The sequence below is a fragment of the Phoxinus phoxinus genome (genome assembly GCF_949152265.1).
Source record: "Phoxinus phoxinus genome assembly, chromosome: 10".
Lineage (NCBI taxonomy): Eukaryota > Metazoa > Chordata > Actinopteri > Cypriniformes > Leuciscidae > Phoxinus > Phoxinus phoxinus.
Genome location: NC_136885.1, coordinates 27,616,674 through 27,640,424, shown reverse-complemented (window position 1 = coordinate 27,640,424; position 23,751 = coordinate 27,616,674). Strand labels below are relative to the sequence as shown.

The 23,751-nt window shown below is 38.0% G+C and overlaps 1 protein-coding gene and 1 long non-coding RNA gene across 6 annotated transcripts in view; one reads left to right on the top strand and one right to left on the bottom strand.

Moving 5' to 3' along the window:
• The window catches only part of LOC307005310, a 338,262-nt gene extending 315,199 nt beyond the window's left edge, over nucleotides 1-23,063 (top strand). The window contains exon 3 of the long non-coding RNA XR_013799247.1: nucleotides 22,746-23,063. This is a non-coding gene — a long non-coding RNA (uncharacterized lncRNA). The remainder of the gene's footprint in view (nucleotides 1-22,745) is intronic.
• tsnare1 (T-SNARE Domain Containing 1) overlaps nucleotides 1-23,751 on the bottom strand; it is a 149,194-nt gene that overhangs the window by 86,206 nt on the left and 39,237 nt on the right. For all 5 annotated transcript variants that reach the window (XR_013799245.1, XM_079625322.1, XM_079625319.1 and 2 more), the window contains exons 5-8: nucleotides 7,880-7,970; nucleotides 7,564-7,638; nucleotides 6,762-6,818; nucleotides 550-705 (exon numbers count right to left, since the gene is read on the bottom strand). Coding sequence is in view for 4 of the 5 variants with exons in the window: in XM_079625322.1 (XP_079481448.1) it covers nucleotides 550-705; nucleotides 6,762-6,818; nucleotides 7,564-7,638; nucleotides 7,880-7,970 (379 nt within the window). In the remaining variant the exon portion in view is untranslated. The remainder of the gene's footprint in view (nucleotides 1-549; nucleotides 706-6,761; nucleotides 6,819-7,563; nucleotides 7,639-7,879; nucleotides 7,971-23,751) is intronic.

Genomic DNA, 23,751 nt, shown 5'->3' with positions numbered 1-23,751 from the left:
ATACTATTTTTTACTGTATTTTTGATACAATAAATGCATATTTTAAGAGAATAAGAGACTTCTTACTGAAATCTTATTGACCCAAACTTTTAAATGGTAGTGTACATCAAAATTTCTCCAAATAGAAAAATGCTCAATATTAAAGGTGGGGTATGTAATTCTCTTTTTTGGCCATTTTTTCAAAATCACTTAAAATCCTATTCCTAACCCACTTACAGCCACTGAGTTAGAAGCACAGAAATAAAAATTAAGCAATTTAATCATCTGTGGAACGGGCAGGACTCGAAAAACTCCAGCCAAACATTTCCAAGACCACCTAGAATCATTGGACAGTAAGTGCGTCAATCAATCGGTCGTACCATCCCCCCCTCCCCCATCCATGTCCATGTTCTTTGAATGGGTGGAGTCAAAGGAAAGGTAGGACCATTTGAGTTGTGTCGTTTTGCAAATCACATACCCCACCTTTAAAGAAAAACTGAGATGGGTTGGGAGGGGCTTATTAATGGAATTATGTTTTCAGTGGGTGTGGCTATTGAGTTCTTACTGTACCTCAATCTGCAGCAGAGCTTCTTCTCTTTGCCTCAGGATCTCCACGTCTTCCTCACTGATCTCTGACAGGAATGCTTGGGCATCCCCCTCAACGCCCTCCTCCGCTCCGAACAACGGCCCCTCTTCAACCAGTTCACTGAATGGAGTCTGTAGGCTCTATCCGTTCCACACACAAAATAAGAGATAACATTATTTTTATTTTTTTGTACTTTTGAAGAAAACATACAATACTCAAAATCAGCATAGCAGTGGGCATCCAGAGCTGAATGTTTTAGTAGCCTAAAGCACAGTCTTACCACCCCTATCAAAATCTTTTGTTGACATGGTCAAAGCTTCCCTCCATCTACACAATATAAGCACAGGATATTTTACAGGCAAGTTGTTCTTGAGCAGTTTGTTTGCTAAATGTAAGACACAATGTGTGAATCCCTGAATTTACTGACCCTGGAAATGCCCTGCTTATATTATCAGAGGAGCCAGAGCATTGCGGATGTTCTCAGACGTCAGACCTGACGAGTTTGGTTAAACTTCTATAATGACAACTTTCCTTGAGATCATTTGTAAACATCTTATATAATAGCAAAGCACTGACATTTCATGGCTATGTATAATATAATACAATGATAATGACTCGCCACCTCATATTGCAGCAGAAGAACCGCAAAGGAAGAGTCTGCCGCCTTTGTTAGTCATTTAGGTTGAACTCTCTGTCAGCCTGAAGGTTGAAGAGGTGGGAGTTGGTCACTTAGAGAGGGCCACATTGATCTGCTAATTTCTCGACTTGCATATGCATGACATCGATAAAGGCCCGAGGCGTGCTATTATATTTTGCAATGGATGACTCATTGTATTCTTCCCTCTCAGAATTAGCACATCCAATACATCTCGGTTAAGCACAATGCCACCCTGAGAACATCATCTGCTTTGCGAGGTTGTTGTCGACCCACTCACTAAGGATATCATTGTCTATTAGGTCATAGAGTGGCTTGTAGTTGGGAGGTTTTTCTCATCTATTGACAAGATGTAAAGCATAAATTATCCTCTTAACTGTATCTGTACCTTAGAGGCATACTTTGTCCTGAAATTAAGTCTAAAGTTTATTCAATTCTAAATGTAACTTTGCCTTAATGGTAATAAGCCCGTTACCATTATATTCTTTTAAAAATGTAAATAGTCTTATTTGAAATTTAGACTAGACAAAGTAAAATCAAATTGGCTTTGAATTTCCTCAAAATGTACAAGACATGTACAAGTTCCCTATGATGGAGAGAGAGGAGTCTCCTATAAAGGCAATGGATCCAAATCACATTAAGTCAAAGGATCAGCATGACTCATTCAAGACGGGATATTCCCAGTTTAAGGCGTTTACTCGTAAATGTCTCACTAATCTAAATTCTCTGGAGGATATGTGCTATTATGTAAAGTACTTCTGATTTGAAGACTTAATCGTTTCACAGTGGCTTTAATGCATTTTTTTTTTTTTTGCAAATTTTGTTTTAAATTTGTTCAAATAAAAACAGCACTCTGTGCAAGTCCTTTCAATTATTGAGACTGAAGGATGGTTACATTAAGGCAAATACCAAAATATTTACATCAGTGGAGGCATTTTTCCGCCAATCAATAACATTTTTAATAATCTTGACCCCCAACTGTTTTAAAAAAGATGGGACTCAGGTTTTTTCTAATGATTATTTCCTTTATCAGAAGACTAAACGGTTAAACAACCGGGAAAGATCCTTAACTTTTTTTCTCTGATTCCTAGCATAGGATTTGCAGCTACAGTTGTAATCGAAATTATTCAACCCCCATTGCAAATCAGGTTTATTGGCAACATTTACAGACTTTCAGTTGTTTGCAATTAACAAATCAAACAAAAGTCATTGAAATAGCTCAACACAACAAATGTTTCAAGTGGTTCCAAATATAACTGAAACATTGAATGACTTCTGCAGTCTCAAAATTGTTTAACCCCCTGAATAGCACAAATCTGCAAAACAGGTGTTGTCTCAAGCGCACCTGATGTAAGCAAGGGCTGCATTAGTTGCACCAGGCTTGAGCTAGAACACATGAAATATCTGAACTGGCTAGGTTTGCTGAGTGTCACGTTTGACTGCATGTTAGAAAGACATGTCAAAAGAATGGTCCAAAAAGTATCATCACCATTCACGAATAAGGAATAAGATCAGGGCCGGAGTGGGACTCATTTTCAGCCCTGGAGTTTCATGCCTTAGACCGGCCCACTTTAGTTCCCGACTGACTATATTAAAATAATGTAATTAAACCCTCAGTATATAAGTCTGCAATAGTGCACTGTTCTGTACAGCCTTGTAATTCATTGTATTTTTCAAAAATATAATTTTCTATTCAGTGCAATAGCCGTACACAGGGTTTTATAAATACAAAGGTCCCAAAAGTGATCTGGCTAGGGGGTTCGGGGGCATATTATTTTTACACTGTCATTGGCAAAGACCATATGTATATATGTGTTAAATAGGAATCCATTGTAATAAAGTTATTCTCATTCTGGGCACAGTATGCAATAGGCTATTCCTCTACCTGATCTGCTCTCTCATCTCCATCTCCTTCTCTCTTTCTTCTTCTCTCAGTCTCTTTATCTCTAGGCTACCTGTAAATCTCCCCTTCCCGAAGCTGAGCTTTGGTCGGTTATCGTCGCGATATGCGAATCATTGCAGCACCAAATTAGAGTTAATATTAGGCAATTAATTCACAACGTTATACACTCAGAAAAATTACAGAGGTCCGGACCGCGGAGACCTCAATGGTGGGTACGGCCCTGACTCGTAGGCTATTTGGCCGCTTGAGTTTCTAGAGATTTTATATTATTCTGGCCTTTTCAGCGCCGCCATTGCGCCTATTATCCATGTTTTGTATCTCTTATTTTGTGTTCGCACATCTCTAACAACGGACTTGTTTTTTTGTGGGGCTGCGAGAAAATAATAATAAAAAAATAGTAGGGCTGCGCTGTGACTAGATCCTATATAGTGAAAGCATTCAACCCAGTGCCATGACAACACCGGCCCTCTTGGCCAATAAAACAGACCGGCCCACCGGGAGAATTACCAGTGCTCCCGATTAGCCAATCCGGGCCTGAATAAGATAAAAAAAACATAGCGGAGGCACTACATGTTCATAGAGACACTGTTGGAAGCAAAGTTTGCAAGTTCGATGTTAGGGGAACAGTGGATAAACTACCTGGACGGAGCAGAAAAAGGAAGCTATTGACGGCTGCAACCAGATTTCTGAGAAGGCAGGTTCAGAAAAAGCTTGAGTGACTGCAAAATACCTGCATCAAGAATTGGTGGCAACAGGCACAAAGGTTTCAGCTTGCACAGTAAAGTGCGTACTAAACAATTGTCAGAACTCCAAGACGTACACAACTACTAACACAATAGCACAAGAAAAGTGCTCAAAATCATATAAATAAGCCACTGAAGTTTTGGGAGTCTGTTCTGTGGAGTGATGAAACAAAACTGGAACTTTTTGGCCCTATGGATCAGTGGTTTCTCTGGAGGAAGAAGAATGAAGCATATGCTGAAAAGAACACTCTGCCTACAGTCAAGTATGGTGGTGGCTCGGTGATGCTCTGGGGGTGCTTTGCATTCTCTGGCACTGGAAACCTACAGTGTGTTGAAGGCAAGATGGATTCATTGAAGTATCAGGAAATCCTAGGAGAAAACATGAAGCTTGGGTATCATTGGACCTTCCAAAAGGACAATTATCCAAAGCATACCTTAAATTCCACCAAGGCTTGGTTGCAGAAGAAGTCCTGGAAGATTCTTAAGTCACAGTCACCTGACTTGAACCCCATATAAAATATCTAGTGGGATTTGAAGACGGCGGTTGCAGCACACAAACCTAAGAATATTACTGAACTGGAGGCCATTGCTCATGAGGAATGGGCTAAGATTCCTCAGAAACGCTGCCAGAAGCTCGTGTCTGGTTATAAATCTCGTTTTCAACAGGTCATAAAAGCAAAAAGGGTATTCTGCTAAGTACAAAATATGCTTGCCATGAAGGGGTTGAATATTTTTTTGACTGCAAAAGTCATTCAAAGTTGCATTTCAGTTGAATTAGGAGAAGCCTATTTCAATTAATTTTGGTTTATTTGTTCATTGCAGACAGTCTGTATATTTTGTTAATAAACCTGATTTGCAATAATTGAATAATTTCATTTAAAAATATATATAAAGAGCTGGGAACTCTATAGCCTTGCATCACCACATTCAGATCTAAACTATAACATAAAAACTGGATGATTTTAAAGACTTTCCCATTATTTTTGTATGCCGACCATACTGATGGATGCAATGAAAGTATGAAAATAGAAAAAGCAATAGGGTTGCAAGCAACCATAATGAATAATTTACCCAAATAAATAACCCTGAACCAATTTCAACAGCAGATAAATGCAAAATAATTAATATCCAACTTTTCAGTTTTGTTAGTATTCAATATATGTAAGCCTGTTTCTTCCTCAGGTAATTGTGAGATAAAGTTTAACAACAGATATAAAAGTCACAACTTCAATATATGAAGTCACAATAAATAAAATCTTAGAAAATAAATAAAATTAAGTGAGAAATATAATAACATTTAAGCAATATTTCCAATTGCAAGATACAAAGTTACATTGTGAAATAAAAATTACAAATTTCATATGAATCTGAGGAATTTTTAATTGCAAGATATGAAGTCACACTGTGAGATAGAAATGACAAAAAAAACAATTAATAAATACATTATTTGTTTAATCTATAAGGCAGAAACAGACTCCCATAAGCAGTGCATTGCTATTCTTATTATTCAACACAATGGGATGCAAGTCCATTACAAATTACCCTTGAGATTGAAAAAATAATTTAAACATATACATTGTCATGAGTACTAATGACTCATGATGATTTAAATGTTTAAATTAAATGTTTAAATTGTATATGGAAACATACACTGCTGTGATTTTTACATTCATAATAGTGAGTCATGTTCATGAATCATAGTACAGATTGGCAGTGCTGATAACAAAACCCGTTCTCGTTTGAACTCTGGCAGAACCTGGCGATCAAACAACTCCTTAATAACATCTTACTCTTGACTAACAACTCCAAATGTTGTTTGTTTTGGATGTGTTCTTGGCATTCATATTGGAACTACACATCCTGTTTGATTGCTCTGGTCGGGTGTTTCCAGGGGGGATTGTGGAAGAAGACAGGAAGATCAGAGACATAGCTACAGGTGACAGAGACTCACATAAAAGCAACATCTCTAGAGAACGACAGGAGGGGAGGGAATAGAATAGGAGCGGATTTGAACAGACTTGAGACTGTAAGACAGGAGTGTGTATGTATGTGCTATATAGTCACATACCAGCTGAGCCAATCTGAGCTGCTGTTGTACTGCATGTAATATTGAACGCAATTCCTACCATTCAGTCAACACTTTCAGTCATCAGTACATCCTTGAGACACCTCAGATGAACTGAAAATTGAAGTTTGATGGGATCTGGAAAAAGTGTGGCAATGAAGATTTTGTGTGCTTTAGTGTGTTTCATCAAATGAAACTCTTCCAATGAGAGTGAACATCACTATAACTTTCATATGTGGTCATTCTCAAGGCATCTTGTTTCTTAACTTTTTGTTCTCACAGTGCAACCATATTTAAGATGTCACCTTGGAAAAACTGGGGTTAAAGGAATAGTTCACCTAAAAAAAAGACAATTATATCGTCATCAAATCTGATAATGTACAGCCACTATTTTTCATTAGATAAAAGTGAATGGGAACACTGCTGAGCTGTCAGAAAGAATTTTTGGGTGAATTATGACTTTAAATGTCTTGCTAAATAACATAAAGGAGGTAGCCTATGCATCTATATTCCTTCCAGGCCACATCTTTGACCACGTCTTGATCGACAGGGGCTGCACGTTCTGTACCACAAACCACGTAGTGGTTCAAAACAAACTTAAAATGAAGGCTGGGCTTTGTATGTGTCAGGAAATTCTGACAGTTAATATTTGACCTGCTAGAAAATGAAGTGGTGAGAAAAGAGGCATCAAAGAGTTCCTCATCCACATGCAATCACACACGCAGTCTTACTCTTTATCTTACTGTCACAGGGATGTCGAAGAGCTCATGAAAGAACAAAGAGGAAGAAGTGGACTCTCTCTGGACTCTGAGATATTAAAGCCCACTCACCTGTTTCCTGTCCTTTTGTGCAGAAGGAAGCAAGGCCCTCGAACGATCTGCAATTTTCTGTCAGAGAAAAGAAAAAAATTACATTAATATGCAAATAGTGCCAGACATGTGACAGCAGCTGAGCTATTGTAGCACAATAGCTGGGAACTATTGTAACACAATAGCTGGGAACTATTGTAACACAAAATGTATTTGATTACAAACAAGCTGAAGTAAATAAACTTATTCAGCATGCTCAGTTATCTCTCTCCCTGAGGAAAAGAAAGAAATATAGATATATATATATAAAACCTATTTTTGGGTATGGTATTTCTGTCTAAAATTATAATGCCGTTAAATGCTAAATAATATTTCACAGATGTTCACTGTCGCTGGAAACTAAAATATTTTATTTATTTATCTTGACTGCCAGGATGGGGAAAACTGAGTTAGAACATATCTAGTTAGATGCCATAGAAATAATTGTGTGACTACTAATTTAAAATATGAAATGAACATCTAGTTTGTATACTCCTTACCTGTCAGTCAATAAATATATATTTAGTAAACAACTTGAAAAGACTTAAGACATATTTCACAATTAATACAATAGTAGTTAAAATTATAACTACTAAATTTGATATTATGATCTATTAATGATACAGTTATATTTGGCACATATATTGTTTCTCATATGATGAAAACAGTAAATAATTTAATGTTACAAACATTCCCCAACATTCAGTTGTAGAAGCTCTCACAGTCCTAATCACATATGTTATTTTGTGGACAAAATAAAGAAAAGCCAATATTTCATGTGTACCTTCTGCAGGTCTCCATATCGCTGCACAGAATCCGATAGCTCTGTTTTGAGTCTCGTCAGACGGAGCCTGTCTTGCTGCAAGAAAACAAAATGGCATAATTTTGAAAATGAACACTTGAACACCAACTTTAAATGAAATTAAATAACTTAACCACTTTATAACATTATTATTTGTCATTGCACATACCAGTGTAATGTCTCTACCATATTCAGATGAAACCAATATCACTGGAAATACATTATAGAAGTAATATTGTTCCAGTAACGAAAGAAAAATTATTTAGATTTATAAAAGTCAAAGAAGCATGACTTTTACCCGTGAAGATCCGCTGATGATGTCAGTGAGTTGTTTAACAAGCTGGCTTGTGCTTGTTATGACTTTATTGGTTTGCTGCTGTGTGGAATGTCTGAAAGAAAGGGAGAATGGGATAGAGAGAGAGAAAGAGAAAGAGAGAGAGAGAGTGAGAGGGGTGAAGAGACAGGTAATCATGCTTTACAAACCGCAGAAGACGATTCAAAATGATTCATCAACTATCCCAAGGTGCAATGCTCTCCAGGCTGGGCTAGTTTTACAGTCCTATTGGATGGATGAGGCTCAACCAATTAAGTAAATCAATATTAATGACTGTGTGACAGAGGAACAACATTGTGCAGTGAGGGACTGTGTGTCATGACTGCAGAGCTCGGATGATGTCAGGGAGGCTTTAGGCTCCAGGCAGGAGTCAATCTGCCGCCCCGGAGGAGAATCAAAGGATTAGACGCTGTGTACAGAGACAGCAAATCAAACGGAGGAAAGGTAGCACTGCACAATGAGAGATTTGCTGTACTGAATGCATTAATAGAGCAGATGGAAATCAAGACTGCATAAATTGGGTTTATAGAGGGCAATATTTATGACTGCACAAATAAAAGGGAAGAAAAGGAAACAGTATGTGAAAGACTGGACCAATGCACAGGCTTGTCTAACATTTGCCCAGAGCTCCAGACCAACAGGGGGCCCTGAAGTGTTAAAGAAACAGTTCATATTTACCAGACTTCAGTGTTGTGATCCATTCAGAACTGAATTCAGAATGACTTTGGGGGCCCTATCTTAACGATCTGAAACGCAAGTATCAAACACGAAACGCAAGTAACTTTGTGGGCGGATCTCGGACGCTATTATACCGGCGGGATAAATGACTCTTGTGCCCGACGCAAATCTAAAATGGGTTGGTCTGAAGTAGCTACATTACTCATAGGTATGGTTTGGGCATAACGTGCAATAAACCAATCAGAGCATCTTCTCACATTCATCTTCTCATGTTCCATGGCGGATTGCTATTATAATGGCGTTTGCCAGGCGCACGCAACCTACATGGTGGTAAAGGTGATTTCGCAGTCTTCAGAATTTTATTTCCTGGTTCTTGACAGACAACCCACTTTGTCAGATGTCCTTATATACCTATGTGTCTTGCCACTATTGATCAAACAGGTTTGATCTGTCATTACTACAATTAGCCTGAATAATTTGAGTAAATGTGTAAGCTAGATTTATGACACCACAATGATTTCCCTTGATAATATTTTTCCTTGTAATTATGTATGTTTTGTAAAAATGGGACCTGCTGCGTCTGTGTAGATGAGAGAAGCAAAATGTATGAGCGTTGTGCACACGCTACATTATGGCCAAGCATGCGCATATAGCATCTGAATAACGCGCCACTGAAGGTGTGAATTGTTGGAATTGGTGGAATTGTTTTTTGCAAAATAGCACCAGGGAAAGTTTGCGCCGGAACACGCCTTCTCTTTTCTCTGAACCGCCCCCCTGAGCGCAAGTTCATTCCCTAATTTACCGACGTGCATCGGGTGCAAAATAGGAACGATACAGTACATGTGTCGGTGTACAAAGTAATTTGCGCTGGGTGCAAGATAGGGCCCTGGGTGTGTCTCAATCAGCTCAGCTTGTCAGGGCACTGATCAGGGATTCAGCCATTTTAAAGGCTGTCTCAATAGCAAAATCCATCCAGTGCACTGAAACGTTTGCTCCCAAAAAAGTCTCACAATGCAAGTGAAATCCAGGGAGCATCGATGGTCATTGTATTTTCTTAATGGAAGTTCTAAAGTATGAAAACTAAATCACGCAAGCCAACTACACTAATGACATGCAATTATTATTTTTTAATACAAACCATTATTGAATTATATGTCAGCAAATGCGTACATCGCTACACAGGTAATGAACATAAGCTAGCTACTGTAACATTTATAATCTGCTTATGGTTGAAAGGTTGATGGTCCTTACTGTCCTTACCAGTGCCCGGATTTGTGTAATGTACTGGTTGACGACCTCGTAAGCTATGGAGTTGAATGAGACGCACCCTTTGTCTCAATTCCAAACATTGAACTGAATTTCAATTGGCGTAGCAAACAGGATGCAGAAATGCAATTCAGATTTGAACAGAAATATGATTAAAATAAACTGAATTTTTTTTTTTTTTTTTTTCATATATGACTGTAATTCTTAACTAGACCATAAAATGACAAATTCTGAGTTTTGGGTTGACAAAGTCTACTTTGAAAGTTTTCAAGTTTAAAAAGCCTTGAAGTTTTAAGGTTTATAGGCTAGACAGACAGACAGACAGACTTCCCAGAATGTATTACCACTGTTGAATTTCTTTAAATGGACTTTATGCACAGCTGCACTACTTCCTGATCTTTAGCCAGCTCCTTTGTTTCCTGTCTGCCATTATTGGACAAACTGATTAATCCAGGTGTGCCTGATTATTGTTGTTGGTCAGGCACACCTGGATTAATCAGTTTGTCCAATAATGGCAGACAGGAAACAAAGGACCTGGCTAAAGTTCAGGAAGTAGTGCAGCTGTGCATAAAGTCCATTGACAATTGGTTCCTCTTTTTGTCATTCCATTCCAAAATCAAATTCTACTTCCTGTGGAATGTGGCCAGTTCAATTCATATTCACATTCATGAAAATTAAAAGGGAGACAATTCTTCAGTTCTGAATTTTGCCCAACACTTTCTTACGTTTAAACATTTTTTTAAATTTGTTATGCCAAATAACAGAGCAATGCCAAGTTTTTAAGTTGCTTTGGCAAGTTAAAAGTGTTTGATATTCTGCACATTGACTCAATGTCCATTTTAAACCATTGACCAAACAAAGCAATCTGGGGGTGGGGTTTTCACTGTATAGGATTTCATGCGCCCATAAACGCACCTTCAGTTCACTTCTGTTATGCTCTGTCTAACCGTTTTTAATGCTAGAATGCATCCTCTGTGAAGGGCCCCTGAGACATTCATGTCCTGGGTATGTCAACATCATAATCCATCTCTGGAATCGAGGTGAAAAAGAGGAGGGGTGGCCCGAAAGAGACTGGAAAGCAGGCAACAGTGAGAGAATTAAAGACATTGAAAACTTGAGCCTGGCTATACGTTATTTCCACTTCTGAGCTGGATGGAAGATAGAGGGGGAAAAAGGGGCCAACGGGTCAGAAGCTCGTGAACAAATATAATCTCCTGATAGAAATTCCGTTTTCTCCTCATGCGGAGCGAGGGGTTTGGATAAGGCCATTGATTTAGTGTCTGTGCCCTGATCCCTTCCTTTAAAACCCAAACCAAGACCACCGGCCAGAGCGCCTCCTGCTCTCTAGAGATATGTGGCGGAGAACGCGGGCACACCTCCCACTCAAATATTGATTTAAAAACCGAGGAAGGAAACGAGGAGAGAGGCGTCAGGCAGAAACATCTCCCGTGCATTCGTTATGGGTTGGGGCATGTCACTGTCGTTCTCAGTCCACGAGAGAGAAACGAGACCAGTCGAGCGGAAAAGCACCTGTAACAATAAAGGCAGCAGCAGTCGTGCTGTGTGAACAAAAAAGGCAGAGGTCCACAGTGAACGTTCTAATCACACGCTAGAGAATAGGGGAACGTGGCTGAGCAGTTCAACCATAAAGCTTGACTTTGGGTACTTTTTTTTTTACATGATCGGTCCTTTTGAAGGCTGAACATGAGCAATGACTCACTACTCACTCAATATTACTGGGTGATTTTTTTAGACCATTGGGGTTTTCTGTTTAAAGACTGCTCAGAAGTGTACTTACAACGATGACTGAAATCTAAAAACGTTAATTTTTCTCCTCCAGTAATTTTAATCTGAGAACACAGCATTGCTAAAGAGGTTCTGCAGCAGACAGGTCATCACTCGGCAGACAGTTTGAGTATTAAAAGAATAGTTCACTCAAAAATTAAAATCAACATTCACCCTCATATTGTTCCAAACCTGTATAACTTTCTTTCTTCTGTGGATCACAAAAGGGGAAATACTGAATACTGTGCAGACCTTTATTTTCCATGAAATTACAATGAACGGGAAGCATAAAACGTGCTTATTGTGATATACCAACTTTTTTTTTTAAAATATCACATTCATAATTTAATTCTCATTATATTTTATTTATTTACATTCCATTTCTTTAATTAGACTCAATAATATTAAAAATGTTCTTGTCTTTTGTGTTATTTTCTCCCACAACTCTTACATTAATAAGCACTTACAGACTAACTAAAAAGATTAAATAACTATAAACAGTATGCGTGTATGTATGTGATATATATTTTTCTTTTGTTTAAATTTATTTAATTCCAAGTGAATATACCAAAATCTGAGTGGTTTTTCCACGTACCATCTTTACTTAAAGGTGGGCTGTTAGTATTAACTGATCAGCTTCAGTCCCTGTTCATTGGAATTGTATTGGGGAAGAAAAGCATGACAAATGATGAAAGTCATCAGGAAGCCCTACAGGTCTGGAACAACATTGTGAGTCATTAATGACAGATTTTTCATTTTGGGATGAACAATACCTTTAAGAAAGCGACAGTTTGAAAAATCAGACGCATCACATGCACCAACACAACACCGTCTGAGTCACAGACAAAAGGTCAGCGTGTCATAATTTGCATACGTGTTATGCCATTGCCAATGCCACATCGGCGGTAGTTAACCTGGTGCCCGAGATAACTGAACATAAATAACAGAAATTCAGTTGACTGAAAGATCTGAAGGAAGCAGAGTCAGAAATCATCAAAAAAGATTAGAAAAAAGACAAGGAGGACAGACGCATAAGATTTACTTTGCTCTGTTTGATAGCTATTGAAGGAGGGGAAGAAAGTCATGTGAAGACGACAAAAAAAAAAAGAAAAAAAGGAAATAAACCTGCAGTCAAAGACATTTTTTGCTGTCAATAAAAATGTAGCTGCGTATAAATCGTTTTATAGCTCAACAATAATGCCTTGGTTTAGTCACGGCAGTACAAATAAAGCCCTTTGAAATGTCCATGACTCAACCTCATTATATTGCACACTGTGATCCACTGAACACCTTCAATACGCCCTCAATTACAGCTTCCTGTGTTCTCTCAACGGTAACATGTGAAACGCAATATGGCCTACACAATCTCAAGGGTCGACACGCAGCAGTGGAAAAGTTATGTTATTACTCATCCCACATATTCAAAACCCAGTAGTTTATTTCCCCAAACACTGTTTAGTCATGGTCCGCATTTAGCATGTTTCGTGTCTGTCGAGTTGGCGGAGTAGAATATGAATCTTCCTCTGCTTTGGACTGGCTATGGCCATCTTCAATCTGAATCCCTGTAGGGCTGAACACGTAGACTGAGTCACTTCTACAGCTCAGGTGGGTTGTATACTTGCTAAATGAAGCTCATCGACTGAATCAATTAAAACATGCAAATAGAGAAGTCCAAGGTCAAGTAGATGCAGAATTAGTCAAACATGTAAATGATGTTAATGAAATAGAAGAAATAGTTTTTAAATGTGTGTAAAACTGTGTGGATTATTATTCACAGACCACATCACAAAGACAGCTCGATTATACAGGTTTGTACTGCACAACATCAGGAAGATCAGACCCTTCCTAACAAAGCATGCAACACAACTTCTCGCCCAGGCCTTGGTTATCTCTAGGCTTGATTACTGCAATGCTCTTCTGGCCGGTCTTCCATCATGTGCAACTAAACCTCTACAAATGATCCAGAATGCTGCAGCCAGTCTTGTCTTCAACGAGCCCAAAACGGTCCACGTCACTCCTCTGTTCATCTCTCTGCACTGGCTACCACTCGCTGCTCGCATCAAGTTCAAGGCATTGACGCTTGCTTACAGATCGACCACAGGCTCAGCTCCCTCCTACTTTCACTCGCTCCTACGAGTCTACATCCCTACCAGAAGCCTGCGATCGGTCAATGAGCGACGGCTCGTGGTACCATCACGGAGAGCCACAAAATCACTCTCCAGAACATTCTCATTCACGATTCCATGCTGGTGGAATGATCTCCCTACCCTCGTCCGGAATGCAGAATCCCTAACTACATTCAAAAGACAACTGAAAACTCATCTCTTCCGTTCATATTGCATTTACACGGCTTTAACAGATGTCCTCAGCATGCTATGTTTTGAGTGAAGCTAGTGTAATCCATCTAATAATCGTGAACAGTGAATTTAGCTGATGTAGTATATAATAGAGTGGAATAAAAACAATACCTAATCTTTTTCACTACAACTTCAAAGAAAGCAAGACAATGTTGTAGAAACGAGCACTGGATACCTGAGGTAATACTTATCACCATTTATTCAGAGAGTATGAACAATTGTTTTCCATATTCATTTTCTTGAAAAGGCTTGGCTTGTCAAACAGCGGTGGATTTTTCTGTGCCTCAGCGATTAACTTCTCCACAATGTGGTCTGTCATTTTAAATGCGTGAGCCCTTTAAATTCGAGTGGATTCTGATTGGCTGTCAGTGTTTTATCGTTCGACAGCTGGTTATAAAATCGTTCAGAAAGGGATCCCAATGACATTGGTCCTCATCTTTATCGTTATAGTTGTGGTGTGAACTCTGCTATTCTTTAATATGGAGAATGATTTTTAGAACTATCTTTATAGCTTTATTTATTTATGATCCTTGGTGTGAACGGGCCTTTACTTTTACATGCAGTTGCAAATTAATGTTAGTTGGCATGCGGTTGCAAATTACTCATAGTTAGTAAAATGTCTAAAGTGGACTATTGAAATAAATTGTAACCAATGTTCTAAATCTAAACACAGTCGATTACAAAAGCAAAACAATGAATTACTGTATTTTTATATATTTTTATCCATATTTTGTCACTTTTTAAATTCACCTGAAAAGCCTAAAGAATGTGTCACATAAGCTCAACGTGAGTTTAATAAACCGTATGAACTGTATATTTTTCCTAAATAATGTCTAAGGTATAAATATTTAAAAACCCTGAGAAATAGTCACTGGAGTAAAAAGTGTGACTTCTATAGCCCTGGTCTTCTCCTGTTCAGTTCTGGGATACCTCACACAACCTGATAAACACAAAGTATAAAACTCTGTAGCTCCACTCTTGCAAACCTTGACAAATACAAATCTAATTTCAAATCCTGACTGGATACCTGGAGGTCAAATCAGAATATATCACAGAGAGACTTGTGAAAGTGACTCAAAAGCTACTTCTCTCCCTCGGATGTGTGATGTACTGAGGTCGTGCTGTGTGAAGTCTAATGGGTATTTACTTTTGTTAGATTTTATTTAGTTTTAGACAGCTGTGTAAGGAACGCAATGTTTTTCTTTCGTAAGGTGTTTCATTGCATTTCTCACATCACTCCCTCCCTGTACTGCTTACCTTGTTTCTCAGCCATACAGTTTTGTTTCTACAAAATCATAATTAATATAAATTATCTGACCAAAAATCTGGGTGGAGAGGCACAATGGTGTTTGCTCGAATAGAGTGAAACATGCAATAAATAATAATACAAAAATAATAAATATACACAAACTGTAAACTATATTTTGTGCATATAATATTCATAATCTTTTAAAATATGTTTAAAAGAGAACATCATTATTGGTCATGCACTTTACTGCACTTTGTTATACTGGGCACTGTTAACGCTGCAGTGGAAAATTATGAGAGCACATTTATGATGACTACTCTGTTAGTAAAAAGGTCGGTCCGGGTCATATAGCCTGAGTTTAAGTGAACCATGTCCTTCATTATGCTATGCTTTATATGAATCATGCTGCACCATGAAAGCATTCATAATCTAATAAACTGTTCTATTTTCTGCCTTCTATAAACCCAGCTCTCTTTCTGCGAGTTTAACAAGTCTAGGGATAGAAACATAGCACCTATAATCTCTAACAGATGCAGTATAACCACACACAAAAGACCTGTGAATATCCTACTGTATATTTTCCATCCTTCCTTTTGGGAATAGAGAGTTGTCAGCCAGTACTGTATATAAGCAAGTGTACTCTGGTCTACCTTTCTTCTTGCACTGCATCGTACTTAAACTTTGCTGTTGTCAAGAAAACCAGCGTGCATCTTTTTTTTTTTTTTTCAGCTGTGCATGATAATCAACAATCTGCTTTCAAGTGTCTGATGCATTATTTCCTGTGATTGTGATTACTGTGAAAGTATACATTTATGCCGCCTCTGTGCATTAAAAAGTCTCGGTAGAAACACTCGGCAAACACTAAATGCGAGGAAAGAAGTGAAATTTAGACTACACAAACACCAAAAATCAGCACACTATTCCGATGGCCTTAACTGCATGCCCAATGGAAAAGTAAATAAATTGGCAGAATTTACAAAATAAAAAAGGCAACTGAGGTCGACAGAACTTTACAGTAAAACATATGGTAGAATATTAAGGTTTACAAAATTAATTTACAGTAACATTAACTGTACGTTCAACTGATATAATGTGAATACATACGGTGGCCGAGAGAGCTCAACGCGCTTCAACTGAAGGGAAAACACAAGCAAATAGAAGAACACCCGCAAATTAAGAAAACATCTTCATCAGCTTTACAACACATGGGTGCTCCAAATACAGAAACGCACTGCAAAAGTTAATAAAAAGTTGTATACAGTATATATATTATAAAAACGTCTATTCAGTCTATTAAGAATGTTTCACCACACAGCATAAACTCAGCAAAAAAAAAAAATATATATATATATTCAATCCGATTGCACAGCAATTTTACGAGGTGACAGATACGAGGTGGCTAATTTGTATAAATTCGTACGATTTTTGCTAAATCGTACATATTTTACGAGTTGCCCAATTCATATGAATTCGTACGAAGGACCTACCCCGGACCCCGCCGCTAAATCTACCCATCACTGGAGTTTAGACAAATTAACCAACTCGTACTCACTCGTACGAATTGGCCGTGAGATAGCGTTGATATATTTGAGTTTATGCTGTGTTAACACAACATAAATAATGCAGATTTAGCATGCAACATAACTGAAAAAACAACAACTAATATGTATATGAAAAAACATCAATGAAGTGTCAAATATGGAATTCTGGTAATGATATTGTATGGTTTTTCACGTTTAACAGTATTTTGTTGTAAAATTGCATTTCTCACCATAGTAAGGGAATTGATTTAATTGATTAACAGGTTTACCATAGCATTTTTTGTCTTTTACCATTAAAATGACAATCAGTATACTGTAGATCATTCTAGGCTGGTAAATGTTCTCAATTCGCCTGCTATTAGCAGGTGTGGTATTAGTATTTACAAGTCAGTGCAATGTTTGTCTTAATGTGTTTGTATTGTGGCTTCTTTCTCTCCATTCTCATTAAAAGATGTTGGTTTCACCACTTAAGTGCACGGCAAACAAAAATAAACATAACTAATTATATGTTGTCACCCCAACATCTTAAAACTAAAAGGTCTCCACTTCAGAACTGGAGCATTGATAAATATTCCGGTGTACTTATCTTGCACTCTTTGTGAAAGAACTGAGTGTCCACAGGTTGACTTGCCCACTGAGCAGAGAAGATGTAAGGCTAATGAGCAGAAAACAATTATCCCATCGTAACGTGCCATTAAGCACCGATCCCGACCTGGGGTAATGACGCATACTGGATCAGTCATGTTGACGGACACCATCCTGACATTTTCAGGTAAGGGAGAGTTTGTGCAATGATGCCGAACATAATCAAAATGACAAAGACTACATATCTCACAATGGCTCAAAAAATTATACTCGCAAAAAGGGCTACTGAATCTCTTGATTAGTTATTTGTGTGCGGGGACGGGACATTCACAACAGGTTTCAGAAGCGGCTTAATTAAGCTAATGGTCTTTATGGCGCATTTTTCATTAAGCATATTTGGCATGTTGGTTTTTTGAATAATATATATTTCACACTACTTTGATTAAGTGGGGGTTTTAATAGAAGTGAAATTAACTAGATGAGTTTGCAAGTAAATTGCACTTGTTTTGCTTTGAAAGCTTTAGGTGATGGAGAAGTCGCTTTTAATCATCTGTTCATTTTCTGATTGCTCTGATAATGCATAGTTAACTTTGCATTTGGTTAGGAGATCAGACGATTAATAATGCACGAGCTTGGTCTTACGCCAAGATTGCATTACTGAATCATAATATTAGTGTCGTATCTGATGATACGGAGTATGTTTTTCTACATAAGTATTACAATACATATGATTGCCTGTATAAAAGAAAGGTAATCACAGATATGCTATACAATTTAAAGGGAAAACCCAATTATGTTACAAGGAGGCATTTTTATAAGTATTTGGGGGCTTAAAAAAAAATAGTTCACCCTGAAAATGAAAACTTTGGTTACCTTTTTCTTACCCTCATGTTTTTTTTTTCAAAACCTATATGACTTTCTTTCTTCCTTTGAAAACAAAAGAATACGTTTTTGAATGGTACTGCTCTTTTCCATACAATGAAAGTATGTGAATTGTGATGGCTGTCAAGCTCCAGAAACTACAAAAGGCACCCAAAATTCACACACACAATTTTTCCTGAAGTCATACAATAGCTTTTTGTGAGGAAAAAAACACAGAAACTTAAGTCGTTACTTCACTGAAAAGTATCTCGTCTGCTATAGCTCTTGTGAAATCTTGTTCATGTTTGCATATAAATTAATAAAAAATGCTCTCTAAAAATTGGGGTTGGGTTGTTTCAACCCATGTTTGGGTCAAATATGGACAATCCCAACCGTTGGATTTAAGAACCAATGAATAATGCCACACGTTTTATATTTGGGTCAACATTCAAGGCGGTTTAAGGGAGTTTTTCAGTACCACCATCTACTTGAATGAAGTTTTGGTCCTCACATGCTTCTCAGCATAAGGCTCACCTTCTGTCTACAGAATCCTCAGCAGAAGAGGACGGACAGTGCAGCGTGTCCTCCACTCCAAAGACGAAGAGCGTCTCTCAGAAGCCCCGTATGCAGCAGAGCGGAATGTGTAATGCTCTAACGAGCACAATGACAAACAAAGGGTGTGAACGATTAATCCACTTAGTTTTGCTGCGTGTGTGTTTCTACGATTACAAAGATGGGTCAAATTTAATTAGCCAAGTGATTTTTCACTGGAATGAGACGCACCGAACGTGTGCAAACACTTAGAGTTGTAAGTTGTCAGGCTAACACTTGAGAGTAGAGCTGCAACTAGCAATTGTTTTAATAATCAATTATTCTCTTTTTATTCCAAAATGCTTTATGATGTGTGTGTGTTTTTTTATAAGCAAGTCTCATGCTCACCAAGGGCACATTTAATCAATCAATTGTGAATTATTATTTTTTTTTTTACAATTTAAAACAATTATATTCTAATTTAATTTAATTTAAAATGCAATGTAATCCTGTGATGGCAAACCGAAATTTTCAGCATCATTACTTCAGTCTTCAGTGTCACATGATCCTTCAGAAATCCTTCTGCAGATTTGCTGCTCAAGAAACATTTATTATTTTTAGTCATGTTGAAAACAATTGTGCTGCTCAATATTGTGGGAATCAGGATTCTTTGATGAATAGAAAGTTCGAGCATTCAACAACATTTACCTGAAATAGAAATATTTTACCATTTACCTCAAAGAGGTAAATCCATTTAATGCATCATGGCAAAATAATTATAACTTATTAAGTAATATTCTTACTGAGAACAAACTTTTGAACATTAGATTGCATGCTGTCTTACTCAAGAGATTCCAAGATATTGTTCCATTTCTACAGGTTAATAAGAAACATTTTTATAGATTCAGTCATGCAATAAAATACACACAAAACAGTAGCCATGTGCCTCATCTGTCTCGTATATTGCCGGTCTCTGAACAGGGTATATACAGCAATCCTTAAGTTAAATTTAATACTTTTTAATACCTTTTTTACTACCTTCAGAATTTTTTTTAAAACCATCACGAAACTGAATTGCAAGTGTTAATCAGCAACCTTTCTATCATTAACACAGATTTTGACATATATAACATACAAAAAAGCATAGATTTAGAGACTGATGTTGACAACATATTGCACATATTTATTTCACTTAGTAAATAAAAATAAAAAAAACATTTCTTTAAACAGCTCCGAAATTCCTTCATTGGAGTTCAATGAGTGGTGTTTAACTGCAGTGTTCAGACACCACAGAGCCTCCGCGCGCAGTGTTGGTGTGGCGCCCATGGCGACCCGGAGGTCAGACGTAGCTGGAGCCGTAGCGTTGGCCAGTAGGCCTACAGTGGCACTAATTTGCGGCGATGGTGGTGGAGGTGCAGCCGCACAGACAGCTGAGATTGGTAGAATTAACTGCTCTCTCCGAGCACGCATTCCATTTTTATGTTTAGTGGATTGCATATGCGACCGAAGTGCGTTAGCTCCCATCCAGTTGACATTGATGTTTTTTTTACACACCGAACAATAAGCCTGCCTTTTATTCCCTACTACAGGCCTGAGCCAGTCCTTAAACGCTGGTTCGTTCACCCAGCTATCAGAAAACTTGCATTTGCCCATGAAGACGACGTTGTCCAGTCGTTGAAGATATGCCTTGAAGCAAGTCTAAAATAAAACGTAAGCTAGCCACTTCTGTTGAGCGCGCAGTGTTCTGAGATGATGCCGAACGACCACTGAATATGACGTCAGCATCAAACATAAGTTGAGACGGAGACGAAAGATCTTTGATTATGTGCCCAGATATGCTAAAGCACATATTTAAACGAACTAACGCGAACGCAGATGGAATTTCAATCAGAATAATAGGACACCTGATAGTCTGAAAAAATAATACCTAATTTGGAAAAAATAATACCTCTGAGACCACATTTAACACTTTTAATGGCCTTAAATTTGACAATTTCGATTTATCACTTTTTAATACTTTTTAAAACCCCGCGGACACCCTGCTGAAGTCCACTCGGAGTCAGTGCATTGGAAGTCTGCATCTTGGCTTGCCTGTGACATTGTAGAGCGTGCAAATGTTTGTGCGTGTGTCTGTGTGTGTGTGTGTGTGTGAGGAAGTTTGGGGCAGGAGGGGGTGGGGGGCAGTCTGCCAAGGCCTTTGGGCGACATATCGCCATCTGGGAGGCATGACCCTGGAACTGCAAGGTTTCCGTGGAAACTGGCTGTAATACAATCATGGCTGGGATGCAGCAAAGGGCAGAAAGAGTAAGAAAACGAGTAGAGTCAGAGAGCGAGCAATAGAGAGAGAGAGAGAGAGAGAGAGAGAGAGAGAGAGAGAGAGAGAGAGAGAGAGAGAGAGAGAGAGAGAGAGAGAGAGAGCGGGAGAAAGGGTTGCTGTCAAGTGCCCTGTTTGGAGCAGCAGGATTAAGCCTGGCATGAAGGGAAGCACATTCAAGGTCAACTAAGAAACAGCAAAGGAAAAACAAAACAAAAAAAAACATGGGCTACAACGATTATGGTATTTAATATGTCGATATTCATGTGCTTCCATTTTTTAAAGAATCAATCAAAAAGACACAAATCAGTCTGAAACTCCTGAGTTATCAGTTAGAATCAATCACTGATTAAATCAGAGACGTGTTATTGTATTGTATCTGTTGACTACTGAACACATCACTAAATAATAATAATACAACTTAAGGAATAGGTCACCCAAAATGAAAATTCTGGGTTACACTCTAAAGTGTCATTGTGTAATTATATATATAAGTACTGAGTAATATTAATTAACAACATGTACTTACTATAGGGTTAAACCCTTCTAAACCCTAGGATTAGGGTTTGGTTGAGGGTTAGTTGCATGTAATTATACATAATTACTATGGTAAGTACATGTAACATACTGTATGTAACAAGGACACTGTTAAATAAAGGGTTACCAAATTCTGCCATCTGACCCAGATTTATGTTGAACATAAAAAAATGACTTTACAAAATTTGACAGGTCACTCTTTTCCATGTATTGTGAACTGGATTCATTGGAAATATCTAACAAACAAAACAAAACAAAAAACACAAAACAAAAAAACCCACATCACTCATAATCCCTCATGAACATGCCAAACACAGCCAGAACAGAAGCCAAGATTTACAGTGAATAATGATTACTTTGTATCAAATGGCTTCAGAAAACTTGGAAAATAGGATATGACTAGTCTCGCATAGCCAGACCTTCAGACTGACGGCAGAAGGTCTGGACTCCATAGGAGCTTTCATTGGCCAAGGACCGCCCAGAGGCAGTTTGACTGACATGTAAAGCAACCAATCACATTTCACTTTGCCCTGCGTCATGTTTAGGGGCGTGAGAATGTAACGTTGATGCCCCTACAATAAAAGAGAGTGTATCACTCTTGGTCGTATTCTAAAGAGTCTATGCTCTGAACTTTACATACTTCACATACTTTTGACAACCCAGCATTTAGTTGATATTGATAAGCGCTCGTTGTCACAGTTGTAAACACAACAGCTTGCTTCTTCCATAAGGAGGTTTGGCGTCATGGCATCTTTATTTCCAGGCGGACCGTTAAATAACACGACAGGCACGTCTCCTGAAAATCCTGTAGAATTCAATCAATCAGATGACTACTTCAAAACTCCTGAAGATTTTCCAATTTTGTGTGCCATACGTATCAGACGTTTAGCCAATAGTCTGTGGGCTTGACGTCTAAGGCTGAGACTAGGGTATGGCTAATACAAACTACCTTTATTTTTAGTTTTAGTTTTTTGACCCCCATTCTTTGTAATTGTATGGAAAAGAGTGACCAGCACAACTTTTTTTTTTAAAAGTTGCATTGTTCCATAGAAGTTTTCTGTTCCATAGAAGAAAGTAATTTATACCAGTTTGAAATAACATTTCTGGGTGAACTACTACTTTAAAGGGGTCATGACATGTTTTTTTATTTTTTATTATTATGTTCACTTAGTTGCAATTATAGTATTACTATAGTTTTTTTTACAATTTTTTTTTCAAATGTAGTGATTTATGACCTTTTCCCACCCTGTTTCTTATCCTCTGATTCAAACTGTCTGTTTTGGGGGTGTTTCCCCTTTAAGAGTTCATTGTTAACGCCCACTGTTATGATTGGCTAACGTCAGTGCCTATGCATAAATTATTAACGCCCCCAGCCAGAACATTTGCGGATTCGGCGCAACTGTTTAATAGCGGATGATGCATGCAAAGCGATGGCTCTTGCAATGATAAAACCTTATATGTTTGAGCCGGAATCAGAGGAAAATGAACCATCACCACAACAACGAAGACTGGATCAGCTCATGTCCACATGGAAAGTGAAACTATTTTGAATTTATAAAAAAGTTGTAACCAGAGACACTTGATTATTGTTGCATAATTATCATAAAGCTTAATTTGCTAACAGTTTAACATTATTTAACTAATTTCAATGAAATGATAGGGTGTACCACGGACAAAAATGCATGCACAGGCCATCTTTGAAGATGCAGCATTGATAAAGGCAACATTTTTAATTTTCTATCACATGTAGGCCTTTTCAAGATTCTCTTATACAAATGTGTTTATATTAGCCAGTGATAAAAAGTAAGTTTGCGTCGTCGTTGTTGAGCCCAGAATAGTTGGCACGGACTTATCTTTGAGTAACGTTAACAGTTTTCTGGCAAAGCCAGCATCATATTGGGATTTTTTCTCAAAACAGTCATCCTTAAAATGTATAGAACAAACGCTTAAATTAACACTGCCGTGACTGGGACGCATCCATTTTTCCCTGACGTCTGGATCTTTCGGCAGCGTATTCAAAGATGTTGTTTGTCCACAGCCAGGAACAGCACATCTGCGTGGCATCATAATTTCCCTGTACACAGACCCACCAGCTGTCCGTCGACTGAACACTTGTGAGGCGCGCAGCGCGA